The following is a 14008-nucleotide window of genomic DNA, read 5'->3' as shown; positions in this document are numbered from 1 at the left end:
AAAGTGCTGTCAAGTTGAAAGCACATTTTCTGAGGTTGTGATAATTTTGTTCAGTCAGTAAGTACCAGAACTCTCCATTCATGTCAGATGTTGCCCTGGATTTGATCTCAATGTCATTTTGCAGTGTGAGGATCTCATTCTCAACAGCAGTGTTATCTAAGTGGAACAGTGATACAATTTTGGAGGCAACACAATCCACATCAATACTTGGACCAAATGGAAAACACAGATAGCTGGCAACAGGCTCGATGGATCCAAAATCTGTAAAGCGCCTCTCAAATTCTAACAAGATGCTCTGAACTTGCTCCTCAAAACGTGCACTGTCAAGCTGCACAAAGTCTTTGCCCTGACGCTGAAGTTCTGCCTGCATGTGAGGAAAGTTCCGTAGGTCATAGCGTTGCAGCCTATTTGAAAGCAGTTGTAGCTTGCTTTTAAATGTGTTTACTGCACTGATCATGTTGATTACATGTTTGTCTTTACCCTGCAGCTCTAAATTAAAACCATTCAGCAGGTCAGTGAGATCTGTCAGGAACGCTAAATCCAATAGCCACTGGTAGTCCTCTAGCTGGGCATATTCTGCATGTTTCGAAAGCTTCAGAAAATCTTTGATTTCAGGCAACAACTCTGAGAATCTCGCTAAAAATTTACCTCTACTCAGCCATCTAACATCTGTGTGCAGCAACAGGTCTGTGTGTTCTGCACCGGTCTCCTCCAAATGAGCACGGAATAACCTTCTCTGTAGACTCCTGGCCCGAACGGAGCACACAATCTTCATTGCAACATCCATCACTTCTTTCATGTTTAAAATCTTACTACATAATGCCTGCTGGTGGATTATACAGTGGTAATTAAGGAAGTCCGGGAAATATTCACTCTGTTTGCACAATGCAATGAATCCGCTGGTACGGCCCACCATTGCTGGAGCACCGTCCGTTGTGATAGAGATGAGTTTGAAGAGGGGCAATTGGGTCTTGTTGACAAATTCCATGAAAGCTTGGAAAATATCTTCGCCTCTTGTGTGTCCTTTCAATGGTAAAATGGTGAGCAGCTCTTCTTTTGCACCCATGTCTCCAAAAACCATTCTAATGAAAACACATAGTTGTGCCACATCAACAACATCAGTTGACTCGTCGAATTGAAGAGAAAAACATTTGCACTGTTCAACATCCTTCCTTAACTGCTCCTCGATATCCTCTGCCATTCCCTCACATCGCCGTGTAACAGTGCCACGGGATAATTGCACATCCTTAATGGCAGCTATGATGTCACTTTTATTCTTAAAGTCACCAAAAAGTGCGTCTGCAGCCTCAACAAACGCTTCTTTCACAACTTCGCCGTCCTTGAAAGACTTCTTGTGTTTTGCAAGAACATGACTGACACGATAAGATGCTATAGTTGCAGCCTTACCCTTGGTGTTTGGCCTGGTAAAAATTGACTGCTGTGCTGCTAACTGCCCCTTCAATTCCCGGACTTTTCGGGTGCGTAGAGCTGATTTAGCCGGGAAATCTGCATCATAGCTTTTGTGCACGGTCTTGAAATGCCGCTCCAAATTGCCCTTCTTCGGTAAGGCCACACTTGAATTACAAATAAGACAGATGGACTTCGAATTTGAATAAACAAAAAAGTAATCCTCTTCCCAGTCAGAATGAAAATGATAAGTTTTCGGTTTTTTGGCTTCTGCCATAGTTGTGTTTTATTTTTCTGACGTCGCGACTCTCAACGTCTCCATAGTAACAGTGAGTAGTGGCGCGAATGAGGTGAACGTCGGGAGCTCGCATATCTGAAGAGCCGACTCTTTTTAAAAAAAATATAGCCTATAGAAATTAAACAATTATGTAATAATGAAATATTGAATAATCTTATTTAAAATAATAGTGTGTGTTCATGCTAGTTATAATCCTAGAGTGCTGGTTATAACAATAAAGAAGAGAGAAAAAGAGGGACCAGTTTAATCCTTTCAGTTATTTATATTTCTGAATATTTATTATTTTTTTATTTAATATGGGTTCTATTATATTATTGTTTTGAATGTTGTTTCTATACATTAAAAAGACGTCATTTAAATGGAAAGGTTTAGTATTTTTTTGTAACAAATCAAGGCATTTAAAAAAAATGGTTAGACATTGTGAGTATGATTTCGTTTAACAATTTAATTAGAATTGTTTTCACACCTATCATAGTCAAAGTCATAGTTAAAACATTTATTTTTTTAAAGAGCCGTTTGTCACCCAAAAGAGCCGGTTCTTTTCAGTGAGCTGAGTCAACGAGTCGGAATGCCAGCGAGTCCCTACTAATAATGTAACGTGCCTAGCTAAAATCCTGGCTGAATTCAGATTAGCTCCTAACATAGCCTACTACTCTTGCTATTTCTGACATGTATTTGAAATAGTATGAGTATGTTAGTATGCGATTTCGAATTCAGCCCATAATTTCTTCGCTGTTATTTTTTTCATAAATCAATGCTATTGGTCAAACTTTATGTCTGTCAGTGAATTTCAGTGAATTTTACAAATAGTTAACAACCAATGAAAAGCATTAAAACAGCTTGTGTTAAATCTTGTTACTTGTTACTTATTAAATCTTGTTACGCCCGCCTTAAACTGTGATTAAGGCGGGCGTACACGGTGCGAGTTCGGACACTCGGGAGGTCGTGAGATATTGCACACGTTGCGAGTCAGTTTAACTGATAATCGCGTCAAAGCAGCTGGTACACGGCACGACTGTCCTGCACGAATTTTATCCCGAGCCGGCAGCAATCACGTGAGCTTTCGCGTTAAACACAGAGACCGTCAATGTTGCATGATGCAGGCAAAGCTCCAGATAGAAAAATGACAGAAATGTGTGTGCAAATGATTTGCTGAAAAGCAGAGAACAGTAGCGTTCTTTTCAACATAAAAACTTAAAAGAGAGAGAGAGATAGGTGTGTCTCTGTGTGTGTGTGTGTGTGTGTGTGTGACAGTGTATGCGCACGCTGTATGGTTGCTGCCACTGAGGTATAGCCCCATCGACGTGGTTGTATGATTTGGCAATAGGGGACAGCTGGTGAAAATCGGGCCGACTCCCCGAAATTTTTTTTAAAACATGTTTAAAAATTATCGGGAGGTCGAGGTGCTCATAACATGCTCAGCTCGGCTCGTCGGCTCGTAATTCCTCTCACACGCTGCGAGCATCACCGATTCCACTCGATTTCTCCCTAGTGAAAAAAATGCTCTGCGAGCTCGTAAAAACGGCAAAAATCGCACCATGTACGTCCGCCTGGCTGTCAAGCAAAACCTCACAGCTCATAGCTCCTCTTAGCTCCGCCCCTCCTCCTTCGGCCAGCGCATAGCTGAACGTAATCAGTGATCTTGTAAGATTAAATAAATATATATTTTTATATAAGTACAGCGTTTTCTTTACTCAAGAAATACTATGTCTATAAAGGTTAATATTTTATGTTTTTGAGGTCTGAGACGCAGGAGCGGTGAAGAGAGAGAAAGGGCAAACCAGAGTACAATATACTCTCGCGATCGACTGGAAAGCAGTCCGCGATCGACAGGTCGACCGCGATCGACTGGTTGGGCACCCTTGGTCTAGACCAGGTGTCACCAACCCTGCTCCTGGAGGGCTACAGTCCTGCAGATTTCAGCTCCAACCCCAATCAAACACACCTGGACCAGCTAATCAAGCTGTTCAGGGTTGCTTGATAATTACAGGCAGGTGTGTTGGAACAGGGTTGGACCTAAAGTCTGCAGGACAGTAGCCCTCCAGGAGCAGGGTTGGTGACACCTGGTCTAGACACTCTCTTGGATGTGTTTGTTTTAGTTCCCTTTTCATTTTGAATTGACCTCTGACCAAAAAATAGCACAGACCATTCAATCTAATGTAATTTACTGTACGTGTCCATTGAGAGAACACTAGAGAAAACCATCTACACTACCAGTGAAAAGTATGAACACACCTCTTAAACAGCTTTTGATCTGAAGATTTATGCTTAAATGCTTTAAAAGCTTTATAAGACAAATATTTATAGGGCCTCTGTATGAATTTCTTGACAAAACTATTTTTAATGAATGAGTAGAATCACAAAGATGAAAGAAACGAGTCAACCACAGCCTACATACAGTACTGTTAAAATCCCAGGATGCACCTCATAGAGATAATTCCCACACTTCCATTTGTGTTATTTCATAGTTTCAATGACTTCACTATTGTTCTACTCTTTGATAGGTACTGTGCATCTTTTGTGGCACTGAAATCTTCAGCTCTCAAGTGAGCTCTGAAATGTGTGTGATGGTTTGTTATCCCCATTGCCTGAGGCACGTAGTAGAACAAGTCACATAAAAACATCACAGCAGGTTTAGTCAGTAAGCGACGTGAATCAGAACATTCGTGTTTGCTCAAAAAATGACTGTATTTTCTTCTTTTTGGCTGATGTTGAATGCAGTGCACAGATCTGGGGTACCACCTGTCTGTGTCTCGGGTTATACGAGGATACCTCTTCAACAGAAACCGAACCCTCCAGAATATGAAAAATGGCTTTCAGCAGCTAGACACGGCAGTGACTGGACTCAGCCAGAGCCAGGATAGAGATGCTCTGCTTCAGGCCCACAACACTGCATTCTGTCTGCCTTTCCGCTTTCAGTACCAGCCCCATGAAGGAGACCAGGTAACGCTTTTGAGAAAGACTAAATGCTTTCAGTGCAGCTTGCAGTAGCTCTTGAATGAATGAAATCCTTGAAATACTTTGGTGTTATAATGTGTATAATGATAATATATTAAGAATCTAAACTTTCTTAATGTTTTAATACAAATACAAGATATGTTTTATATGCACAACCTAGATTTTTTATAGAAATTAATTGTTTTATTCAGCAAGGATGCATTAAATTGATCAAAATTCTCAATAAACACATTTATGTTACAAAAATAAAATAGGCTGTTCTTTTGAACTTTCTATCAGAGTATCCTGAAAAAAAACAATAATCACAGTTTCCACAAAAATGTTAAGCAGCACAACTGTTTTCAACATTGATTCTGAAGGATAGTATATTAAATATATTAAAATAGAAAATTGTAAATTTTAATATTTCGCAGTATTACTGTTTTTACTGTAGCCTTGGTGAGCTTTAGAGACTTCTTTCAAAAACATGAAAAAATCTTAACCAACCCCAAGCTTTTGAATGGTAGTGTAATATAATAATAATAAAAAAGAATAAAAACGTATATTGTATATAAATAATAGATTTAATATCATTTTAAAGGCATAATTCATTTTTAAAAGAGTAATAGATTTTGGCAATTGAAAGGGTTTGATAATAAGGGATCATGTGGCCATCATGATGTAGAATAAAAACATCTGGTGTGTGTGACAGGTGTGTGAGGTGAGTGCAGAAGGCCAGGTGAGGTATGAGCTTGAGACCAGATTCCAGCAGCTTCAGTCCAGACTGGCATCTGTTACCTTGGAAACTGACGAGGTAAAATCTGTGCTACGCTCTTTATTTTGGTGCACTCCTCCACAGATGCTCACACTGTTATTTTTATTTTTTTCACTGACTTCAGGTCAGCAAGACACTTAAGGCAACACACTCAAATCTTCTGGAGAGCATCTGTGACGATGATTGCATCCCCACCCCGGACGCCTCCGCCGCCCCATCAGTGGAGAGCACAGGTGACGGAACAGGAGCCAAACCCAGCCTCGCCAAACGCAGAGCCAATCAACAGGACACAGAGACCTTCTACTTTACAGTAAGAGCTCTTCCCAAAATGGATTGATGTGCTATATGACCAGAAATATGTGGAAACGTCCTTCTCTTCAGCAAGGATTCATTAAATTGATCAAAAGTGACAGTAAACGTGATTAATGTTTTTAACGTTCAAATTAACGTTTTTTTTTATGTTCAAAAAAGAAAATATTCTATTCATCAAAGAATCCTGAAAAAATATTCCACAAAAAATATTAAACAGCATAACACACATAACTGTTTTCAGCACTGATAAAGATAAGAAATTATTCTTGAACAGCAAATCATCATATTAGAATGATTTCTGAAGGATCATGTGATTCAGCTTTGATCACAGGAATAAATGACATTTTAAAATATATTGCAATAGAAAACAGGTATTTTAAATTGTAATAATATTTTGCAATGTTACTGTAAATTACTGTCTTGGTGAGGATAAGAGACTTCTTTCAAAAAGAATGGTAGTGTACTGTATACTTTTAGCTTTATGATGTTCATGCAAATCATATAGCAGAAAAGTAAATACCTTGATGACTAAACATAACGTATTTAATGTTTGTTTTTTTTTAGAAAGTGAAGGAGAATGTAAGCGGCAGCTCTCTGATCTCCAAACTCGAAGCCAAGCATGACCTACTTAAAGAGGCCATACAGAAAGGTAACTAACCACAACTAATCAGTTCTTCGACTTCAAATAAAAATATACAGTAAATAAAAGAAGAAAGAATGAATCTAAGAAAAGTCACTATGCCCTCATAAAATATAGGTTAAGATGCCTTATCACAATAAAAGTTTCCAGTTTTATTGTGGCAACAGTGACTTTAGTAACTTTGTATTCTGGCAAAAAAATGATGTGATTGAGAACCTATCACCTCTCTATCCTCATTCTCCCTCTCTTTCTCTTTTGCAGCTGAGGCCATTGATAGCGATCCCTCCAGGTACGTCTCCCATCCCATCTGTTTCTCTGTGACTATGAGCTTTTCACACAGTCGTGTGCTGACAACATTGGCCGCGATCCAGCAAACATCTGCTCTTGTTTCCTGGCCGACGGCCTTTGCGTGCTCAGCAGAAATTAAGACGGCTCCATTGAGAAATGTAACAATCAGTTTAAATGACTCGAGTGATCGAACAAAACACAATCGATTTCATAATGAGGCTCAAACATCTCATTGTGGGATAAATAGAGTGCGTATTGACCCCAGACGGTGTGCATGCTCTAGAGTACATTTCTGTTGTGTTGTTGTCTGTTCTGTGTGAATTACTGTTATGTTAGCATGTTTGCATGAGTACACTGATGCCATAGTGTCACAGTGGAGTGCCGGTGTATATATTTCCCAGAATGCAGCCTGGTAGGGCAGTGCGTGTGCGGAAAGCCAGGCCCTGCTCCCAGTACAACCACAAACTCTTCTCTGGAGACATGCTCTCCTTCATTCAGGTATAGCCCTGCGGCTGACAGCCCTCTGCTCTGTTAAAGACAGATTTCTGTAATGTTCTTGCTGTGTTCCTCTAACTCCATTCCCTCCATGGCTTCCTCAACACTAGCGCCTCACTCTCATGTGCTTCTGGTCATGTGTGTTGCATTTGTGCAGTTCTGATATGGCTTTGAGCATGGCCTTCCCTCTGTCTGATTATTGCATCTGGCGTGTCAATGATTACTTGTGAATTTTGGTGTGACCAGTCGGCTTGTAAATCTACAAGGGAATGTTAAATAATGAGAACGTCCACGGAGATAATGTGATCACTTCATGCTCCCCGAGTAAGGTTAGAGACATTGGCGCGGTTTGCACGATTGTGTTACCGAATCTTATTTGAAATGACATGCTACGTTATTTCCATAAAGTGACGTGGCTGCTTATTAAATCGGGTGAGACAGACGCGCTCACAGTGTTCTCTCCAGGCATCTGTGCAGCCTAATAATCCGTGTGCTAGGCAACAAAAATGCGTGTTCACCTGTGTGAGTGAAGTCATGCATATTTTTCTGCATGTGTGTGCTTATAAGATCCACTGTGTTGTTCTCCGAATACTGCATCATTTCAACCGTTATCAAAGCCTCTTGCTCAGTTTTTTGGTGCTCGTATTTAATGCCTCTTCCGTGTTATGGCCTATAAAAACAATGTGTCTTGCTTCTCACTGCCATAAGTGTTTTTTTTAATAGCCTTGGTTCTGGAATTTCTTCTTTGTTTTCTCCATAGGGATTTAAAAAATAAAAACAGGGAATGAACAGTTCAAGGAATGAACTACAATCCCATAGAGAATTATGAATGAATAAAAATCCAAAGGCGCAATAATAAACTATTGATACGTTTACATATGTGTATGTATTTATAAATGTGTAAATAATAAATAAATATATGTAAATATAAATATATGAGTGTAAATTTAAATAATGAAGGAAACATTTGTATTTATTTATTATATAATATTCATGTAAGTATAATACAGTGCTATGCATAAGTTTAGACACCCATGCTAAAGTTGACTAAAAAGAGGAATACAAAATCATCTTTTGGAAATTGAACTTAATGCCTTAATTTAAAAAATTAGGAAAAATCCAACCTTTAAGGACACCAATTTTCTTTGTGAATGAATAATGTATCGTAAATAAATAAATGTTCTTCCTTAAAATACAGGGTGCATAAGTTTGGACACCCCTATGTTAAATTCCCATAGAGGCAGGCAGATTTTTATTTTTAAGTATTTAAAAAAAAAAAATTAGGATACTATGCATCCTGATAAAGTTCCCTTGGCCTTTGGAATTAAAATAGCCCCACATCATCACATAGCCTTCACCATACCTAGAGATTGGCATGGGGTACTTTCCATAAGATCATCTCTCAATGCAAATCAAACTAGCTATTAGGCTAACTGAAATAAAACCATGCCAATCTCTAGGTATGGTGAAGGCTATGTGATGATGTGGGGCTATTTTAATTCCAAAGGCCAAGGGAACTTTATCAGGATGCATAGTATCCTAAAATTATTTTTTTTAAAATACTTAAAAATAAAAATCTGCCTGCCTCTATGGGAATTTAACATAGGGGTGTCCAAACTTATGCACCCTGTATTTTAAGGAAGAACATTTATTTATTTACGATACATTATTCATTCACAAAGAAAATTGGTGTCCTTAAAGGTTGGATTTTTCCTAATTTTTTTTAATTAAGGCATTAAGTTCAGTTTCCAAAAGATGATTTTTTATTCCTCTTTTTTGTCAACTTTAGTATGGGTGTCTAAACGTATGCATTGCACTGTAAATATTATAATAATATAATACATCTATACTATTTATTTATAATTATTTAGAAATATAATTAAATAATTATAATACAAAATAATATAAAATTTGTATTATTATCATCATTAAATATTCAGATATGCATCTTATGTTTCATGTGAGTGGGTTGTTTCTCTTGAGCCCTTTTGTCACAATTTCTTTTTCTTTGTGATTGGTGGAGATTTCTGTATTTTTGGGTGCTGTAGTTCTTTACTGGGATTGGAATGAAATTAAAATTACACTTGTGGCTTCTACAGAAGTATAGATTGCTTTTTATTTTGTCTAAGAATCTATATGGAGAAAACGAATGGGATTTTATCAGCATCATATAATGCTTTGGCTAACTCTCATTTGCTTTGCTGACTTACTGTTTTACAAACTTAGATTAAGAGCGGTTTCAAGATGTAGCCTTCTGATAGCACTGGGGAACTCCAGACTTCACGCTTTCAAGTTTTTTGAGCTTATACCCTAGCTGTTACAATAGAGCTCATAATGGCTAGTGTATAATACCAGCTAAATTCTGCACCGTCTAAGAGCTGTCACTCTTGCTTTCTGCCTTATCTGCACTTGATGTCCTTGGCTCTTTAACAGTGTCCTTAGGAGACCACCAACACCAGACCACCCTGCTGAAAAGACTAGCTTAGACCAGCATGCATTTGGGTGCTTTTAACCATTTTTAATCAACATTTAGCCTTTTTTCTTAAATGGATAGTTCACCCTGAAATGAAAATTCTGTCATCATTTACTCACCCTTATGTTATTCCAAACCTCTATGAGTTTCTTTCTTCGGTTTAACACAAAAGAAGATATGAAGAATGTTGATAAACAGCATAATATATGTATTTTTGAATGGCTACCGCCAACTGTTTGGTTACCAACATTCTTCAAAATGTCTTGTGTTCAACAGAAGAAAGAAACGTATACCCTTTAAGTAGTTCTGCAGTGTGACAAATGAATTAATAAACATACAGGAATTCCATCAAGTCTCTCATTTAGTATTATTTCAATAATTATATAATTACTGCTTGATAATTGAACATAGAATGTCACTCCTTGAACTTCCTTTTCTATGCTATTCAAGGGTGATTATTGTTGGTCTGAGCATAACAAACATTGAGCATAGGTCAAATTGGTCAACCAGCATGATCTTTCTGGTGAAGCTGGTCAGCGAGGGAAATCTTGATGGTTATGCTATTTAAGAAGCATATTGGGGAAGCCTGTGTCCACCAGACAGCATATGCTGGTGAGCAGTCATGCTAGTAGTTTCAGCAGGGTGCTCTCTATTCTCTGAGATTCCCACCGTGTGTCTCTCCGTCCCTCTCTATTCCTGGGAGCTCAGGCCTGTAGAGCACTGCTCTGCCATCTGGCTCTCTGCACCATGAGAAACTACTTTCTTCTTCCACTTCCATTCTCTCACACTTTTATTCTATTGTGGTGGAGTGTCTAACAGTGTCTGCTACATCCTGCATTAGCTGTAGCTGGTGTATCTCTTCATCTTAAGTGGACAGTAAATCTATGAGATGTGCACTCTCGTTACACCGCTAATAATTGGATAATGCAGTCAGGGCCACAGAATTGCTTTGCCAACAACACTTTTTTTTGTTGTTGTTGCTTCATTAGTTGATCAATGGGTGCAGCCCAGTAAAATTGACTTTTTTTTTTTTTTTTCAAGTGGATTGAAATCAGATTCAGGAACATTGCTAGCATCGAGCTATGCTAACATGTTCTTTCTGATCCCAAATCCCTTAACAAGCATAGTTTTGTGTTCTATATTGACGAATTTCCCATTGAAACAAGATGTTTGGGTGAGATATGTCAAGTAATTGTTATTTTTTAATGATAAAGGATACAATGATTAATGATTATAGGCATTATATCTGCTTCTTGAATAATTCTAGATACTTTTTATATCTGAATTGGTTCGATTTTTAGAATGCATTTAACCGCATCAACCGTTTAAAATGTACTACAGTGCATACAAATTTTGTCCGATTTTTGCATTGGTCTGAACAAAAATGGCAGACAGCTTGAATGAAAATCCACTCTCTGACAGTAGGTGGCGCTTGTGGAACATCAGAATTAGAGCCGTTTCTCCGGTAACCGCTGTACACAAAGCAGCTCTGCGCTTTTAAACACTTCTTCATTAAAGAGGACCAAATCATTATAATCATATATGGTTTTAATGATAATGAAAAATATGCTATAGAAATACTAACCATCTGGAATTTATAATGGTTTATCGTTAAACCGGTAGCTCAAACATTTCTTCCCTAATGATAAATGTCTTTATACTGCCACTTTTGATCAGTTTAATGCATCCATGCCCAAAACACCCCAAACTTTTGAACAGTAGTGTATATACTAAAAGTGTATTTTGTTAACACCCAGGAGTACACTAGCAAATAAATAACAAAACCTTTGATTTTATGCTGCCTTTAAGCCCATTATTATTGTCTAGCCAGTACTACATTAAAACAGAGCATCCCTGACATGTTGCTTTTCATCTAAACTCCTTGTTCTCTGCTTTTTGTCTTTCTCCCTTACCCCAATTTTTCTTCCCCTTTTCTGACTGCTTTTGCTTTCATTTGCTTTTATGTCATTCTCTCCCCATTTTTCATGTTACACACTCCTTCTGGTCATGCCAAACAATCTACTCCTCCTTTATATGTCCCTCCTGTCTCTTTCTTTCCTTGCTTGGCTGGCTGTGACTGTAGAAGGAGGAGGCGGATGTCGAGGACTCAGGTACAGCTGTTTCCCCTGTCATGCATGCATCTGTTTGTGTGCGTAAATATATTTCTGTGCTCTCTGCACTCTTTGCCTCTCTCTTGGCACATTATGTTTGCTATACTTCATATGTATATTTGTTTTATTTCTTTCATGATTGATTGCTATACAACTCTTCCCATCCAGATGTGCCTAATTATTATTCCCAATTTCCCTCTATTCTCTGTCTAACAGAGCTCTGGGCAGCAGATCCCCCTGGTGGTGGAGAGCTGCATTCGCTTCATCAACCTGCACGGTAAAACTGTCAATTGCAAGACAATCCCTTATTATAGCTACACTCTGTCATTTTTCCTCATTAAATAGGTTTTACACATAATGAAACAAAGTGATTTACTATCACATATGATGAAAACAGTCATATATCACATATCAGTATTATTCATAGCTGACCGCTAATAGTAGGTTTACTGTGAGCACCTTTATTGTAGGTAGTATTAATGTAAAGGAGTGAGTATTTATGTATTTATAAATGTGATGTTTTAACAGGTCTGCATCATGAAGGCATTTTTAGAGTTCCTGGTTCACAGACTGAAGTCAATCATATCAGGGATGCCTTTGAAAGAGGTACGATCATGTTTAAATGGATGAATACAGGTGTATTAAAAATGAAGTAATGCACATTTGGCTGGTAATTATCACAAAATAAAAATTAATCACTTTTACAGTGTTTATATTGCAATAATGACCTACTGAATGTACACTACCGTTCAAAAATTTGTTGGTTAGTCAGAATTTTCTTTCAGTAAGGATGCATTAAAGTGATCAAAAGTGACCTAAAAACATGTGTAATGTTACAAAAGATTTCTGTTTCAAATAAATGCTGTTCTTTTGAAATTTTTATTCATCAAAGAATCCTGAAAAAATTGATCATAGTTTCTAAAATATTCCAAAATATTTCTGAAGGATCATGTGACACTGAAGTAATGATTCTGAAAATTCAGCTTTGACATCACAGGAATAAATTACATTTGGAAATATATTCAAATAAAATAACAGATTTTAAATTGTAATACTATTTCACAGTATTACAAGTTTTACTGTATTTTTATAAAACAAATTCAGCTTTGGTGAGCATGAGACTTCTTCCAAAAACATTTTGAAACATCCCGACCCCAAACTTTTGAACTATTGGTAGTGTATATTATCTTATATTTATATACAAATATGCCTTTTTGTTCAGTCTCTTGTCTGTTTTCTCTTTTCGCTAACTGTTCTTCTCTCTTTTATTTGGTGATGTAGGAGAGGACCCGCTCACGGACACTGAGAGTGACATTGATTCAGTGGCAGGGGTTCTGAAGCTGTATTTCAGAGGTCTAGAGAAACCTCTGTTCCCCGAGGAGAGCTTTAGCCGTCTCATGGAGTGTGTCCGTAAGATGCCTTTCATGTCTGCACATTAATTTGCATCAGATAACAACATATCAAACCTAGTGGCATCTGCATGCAAATGAAGTTAGAGCATTTCTCAGAACTTTACCTTTCTGTCCCATTTTTCAATGACTTTTAACCAAGTGGTCACAAGGTAGCACCATTCATTCAAAGTTTCGGCTCAGTAAGCATTTTTTTAAAGAAATAAATGAATACGTTTCTTCAGGAAGGATGCATTTAATTTATCAAAATTGACAGTAAAGACATTTATAATGTTACAAAATATTAAGCAGCACAATTATTTTCAACATGGATAATAATTAAAAATGTATCTTGAGCACCAAATGATCACATTACAATGATTTCTGAAGGATCATGTGACACTGAAGACTGGAGTAATGATGCTGAAAATTCAGCTTTGACATCACAGGAATAAATTACATTTTAAAATATATTGAAATAGAAAACAGTTATTTTAAACTGCATTTTTGCTTCACAATATTGCTGTTTTTACTCAAATTTTATTTTTGATCAAATAAATGCAGCCTTTCTGAGCAGAAGAGACTTCTTTCAAAATCATTAAAAAAAATCTTACTGGCCCCAACCTTTTGCATATTGCTTTAAAATAGTTACTGTAGTAAGTTACTGTTTTTGAAAGTCTTAATTGAGTTGACTGTTAACTCCGTGTCTCTTTCAGAGATGGAAAACATGACAGAAAAAGTAGTGCAGATTAAGACGATAGTCTCGACCTTCCCCAGACCCGTCATCATAGTGATGCGCTATCTCTTTGCCTTCCTTCATCAGTGAGTCCTGCTCTCTTTTTCTTAAAGGCCCACGCAATCGTTCCAAACCTGATTATGCTGTG

At 37.5% G+C, this 14008-nt stretch overlaps 1 protein-coding gene across 7 annotated transcripts in view; it reads left to right on the top strand.

Moving 5' to 3' along the window:
* The window catches only part of arhgap4b (Rho GTPase activating protein 4b), a 35685-nt gene that overhangs the window by 16219 nt on the left and 5458 nt on the right, over nucleotides 1-14008 (top strand). For 4 of the 7 annotated variants that reach the window (XM_079849673.1, XM_079849672.1, XM_079849671.1 and 1 more), the window contains exons 8-17: nucleotides 4427-4648; nucleotides 5355-5456; nucleotides 5542-5727; nucleotides 6294-6378; nucleotides 6631-6658; nucleotides 7059-7155; nucleotides 11953-12013; nucleotides 12265-12342; nucleotides 13018-13146; nucleotides 13841-13946. In XM_079849673.1, coding sequence (XP_079705799.1) covers nucleotides 4427-4648; nucleotides 5355-5456; nucleotides 5542-5727; nucleotides 6294-6378; nucleotides 6631-6658; nucleotides 7059-7155; nucleotides 11953-12013; nucleotides 12265-12342; nucleotides 13018-13146; nucleotides 13841-13946 — 1094 coding nt within the window. Of the gene's footprint in view, nucleotides 1-4426; nucleotides 4649-5354; nucleotides 5457-5541; nucleotides 5728-6293; nucleotides 6379-6630; nucleotides 6659-7058; nucleotides 7156-11708; nucleotides 11737-11952; nucleotides 12014-12264; nucleotides 12343-13017; nucleotides 13147-13840; nucleotides 13947-14008 lie in introns of all 7 variants that reach the window. The other 3 variants (XM_079849676.1, XM_079849675.1, XM_079849674.1) reach the window with 1 other exon arrangement.

This window comes from Squalius cephalus, assembly GCF_949319135.1.
Source record: "Squalius cephalus genome assembly, chromosome: 18".
In the NCBI taxonomy this organism is placed as follows: Eukaryota; Metazoa; Chordata; class Actinopteri; order Cypriniformes; family Leuciscidae; genus Squalius; species Squalius cephalus.
This window is presented reverse-complemented; position numbering and strand designations above follow the sequence as displayed.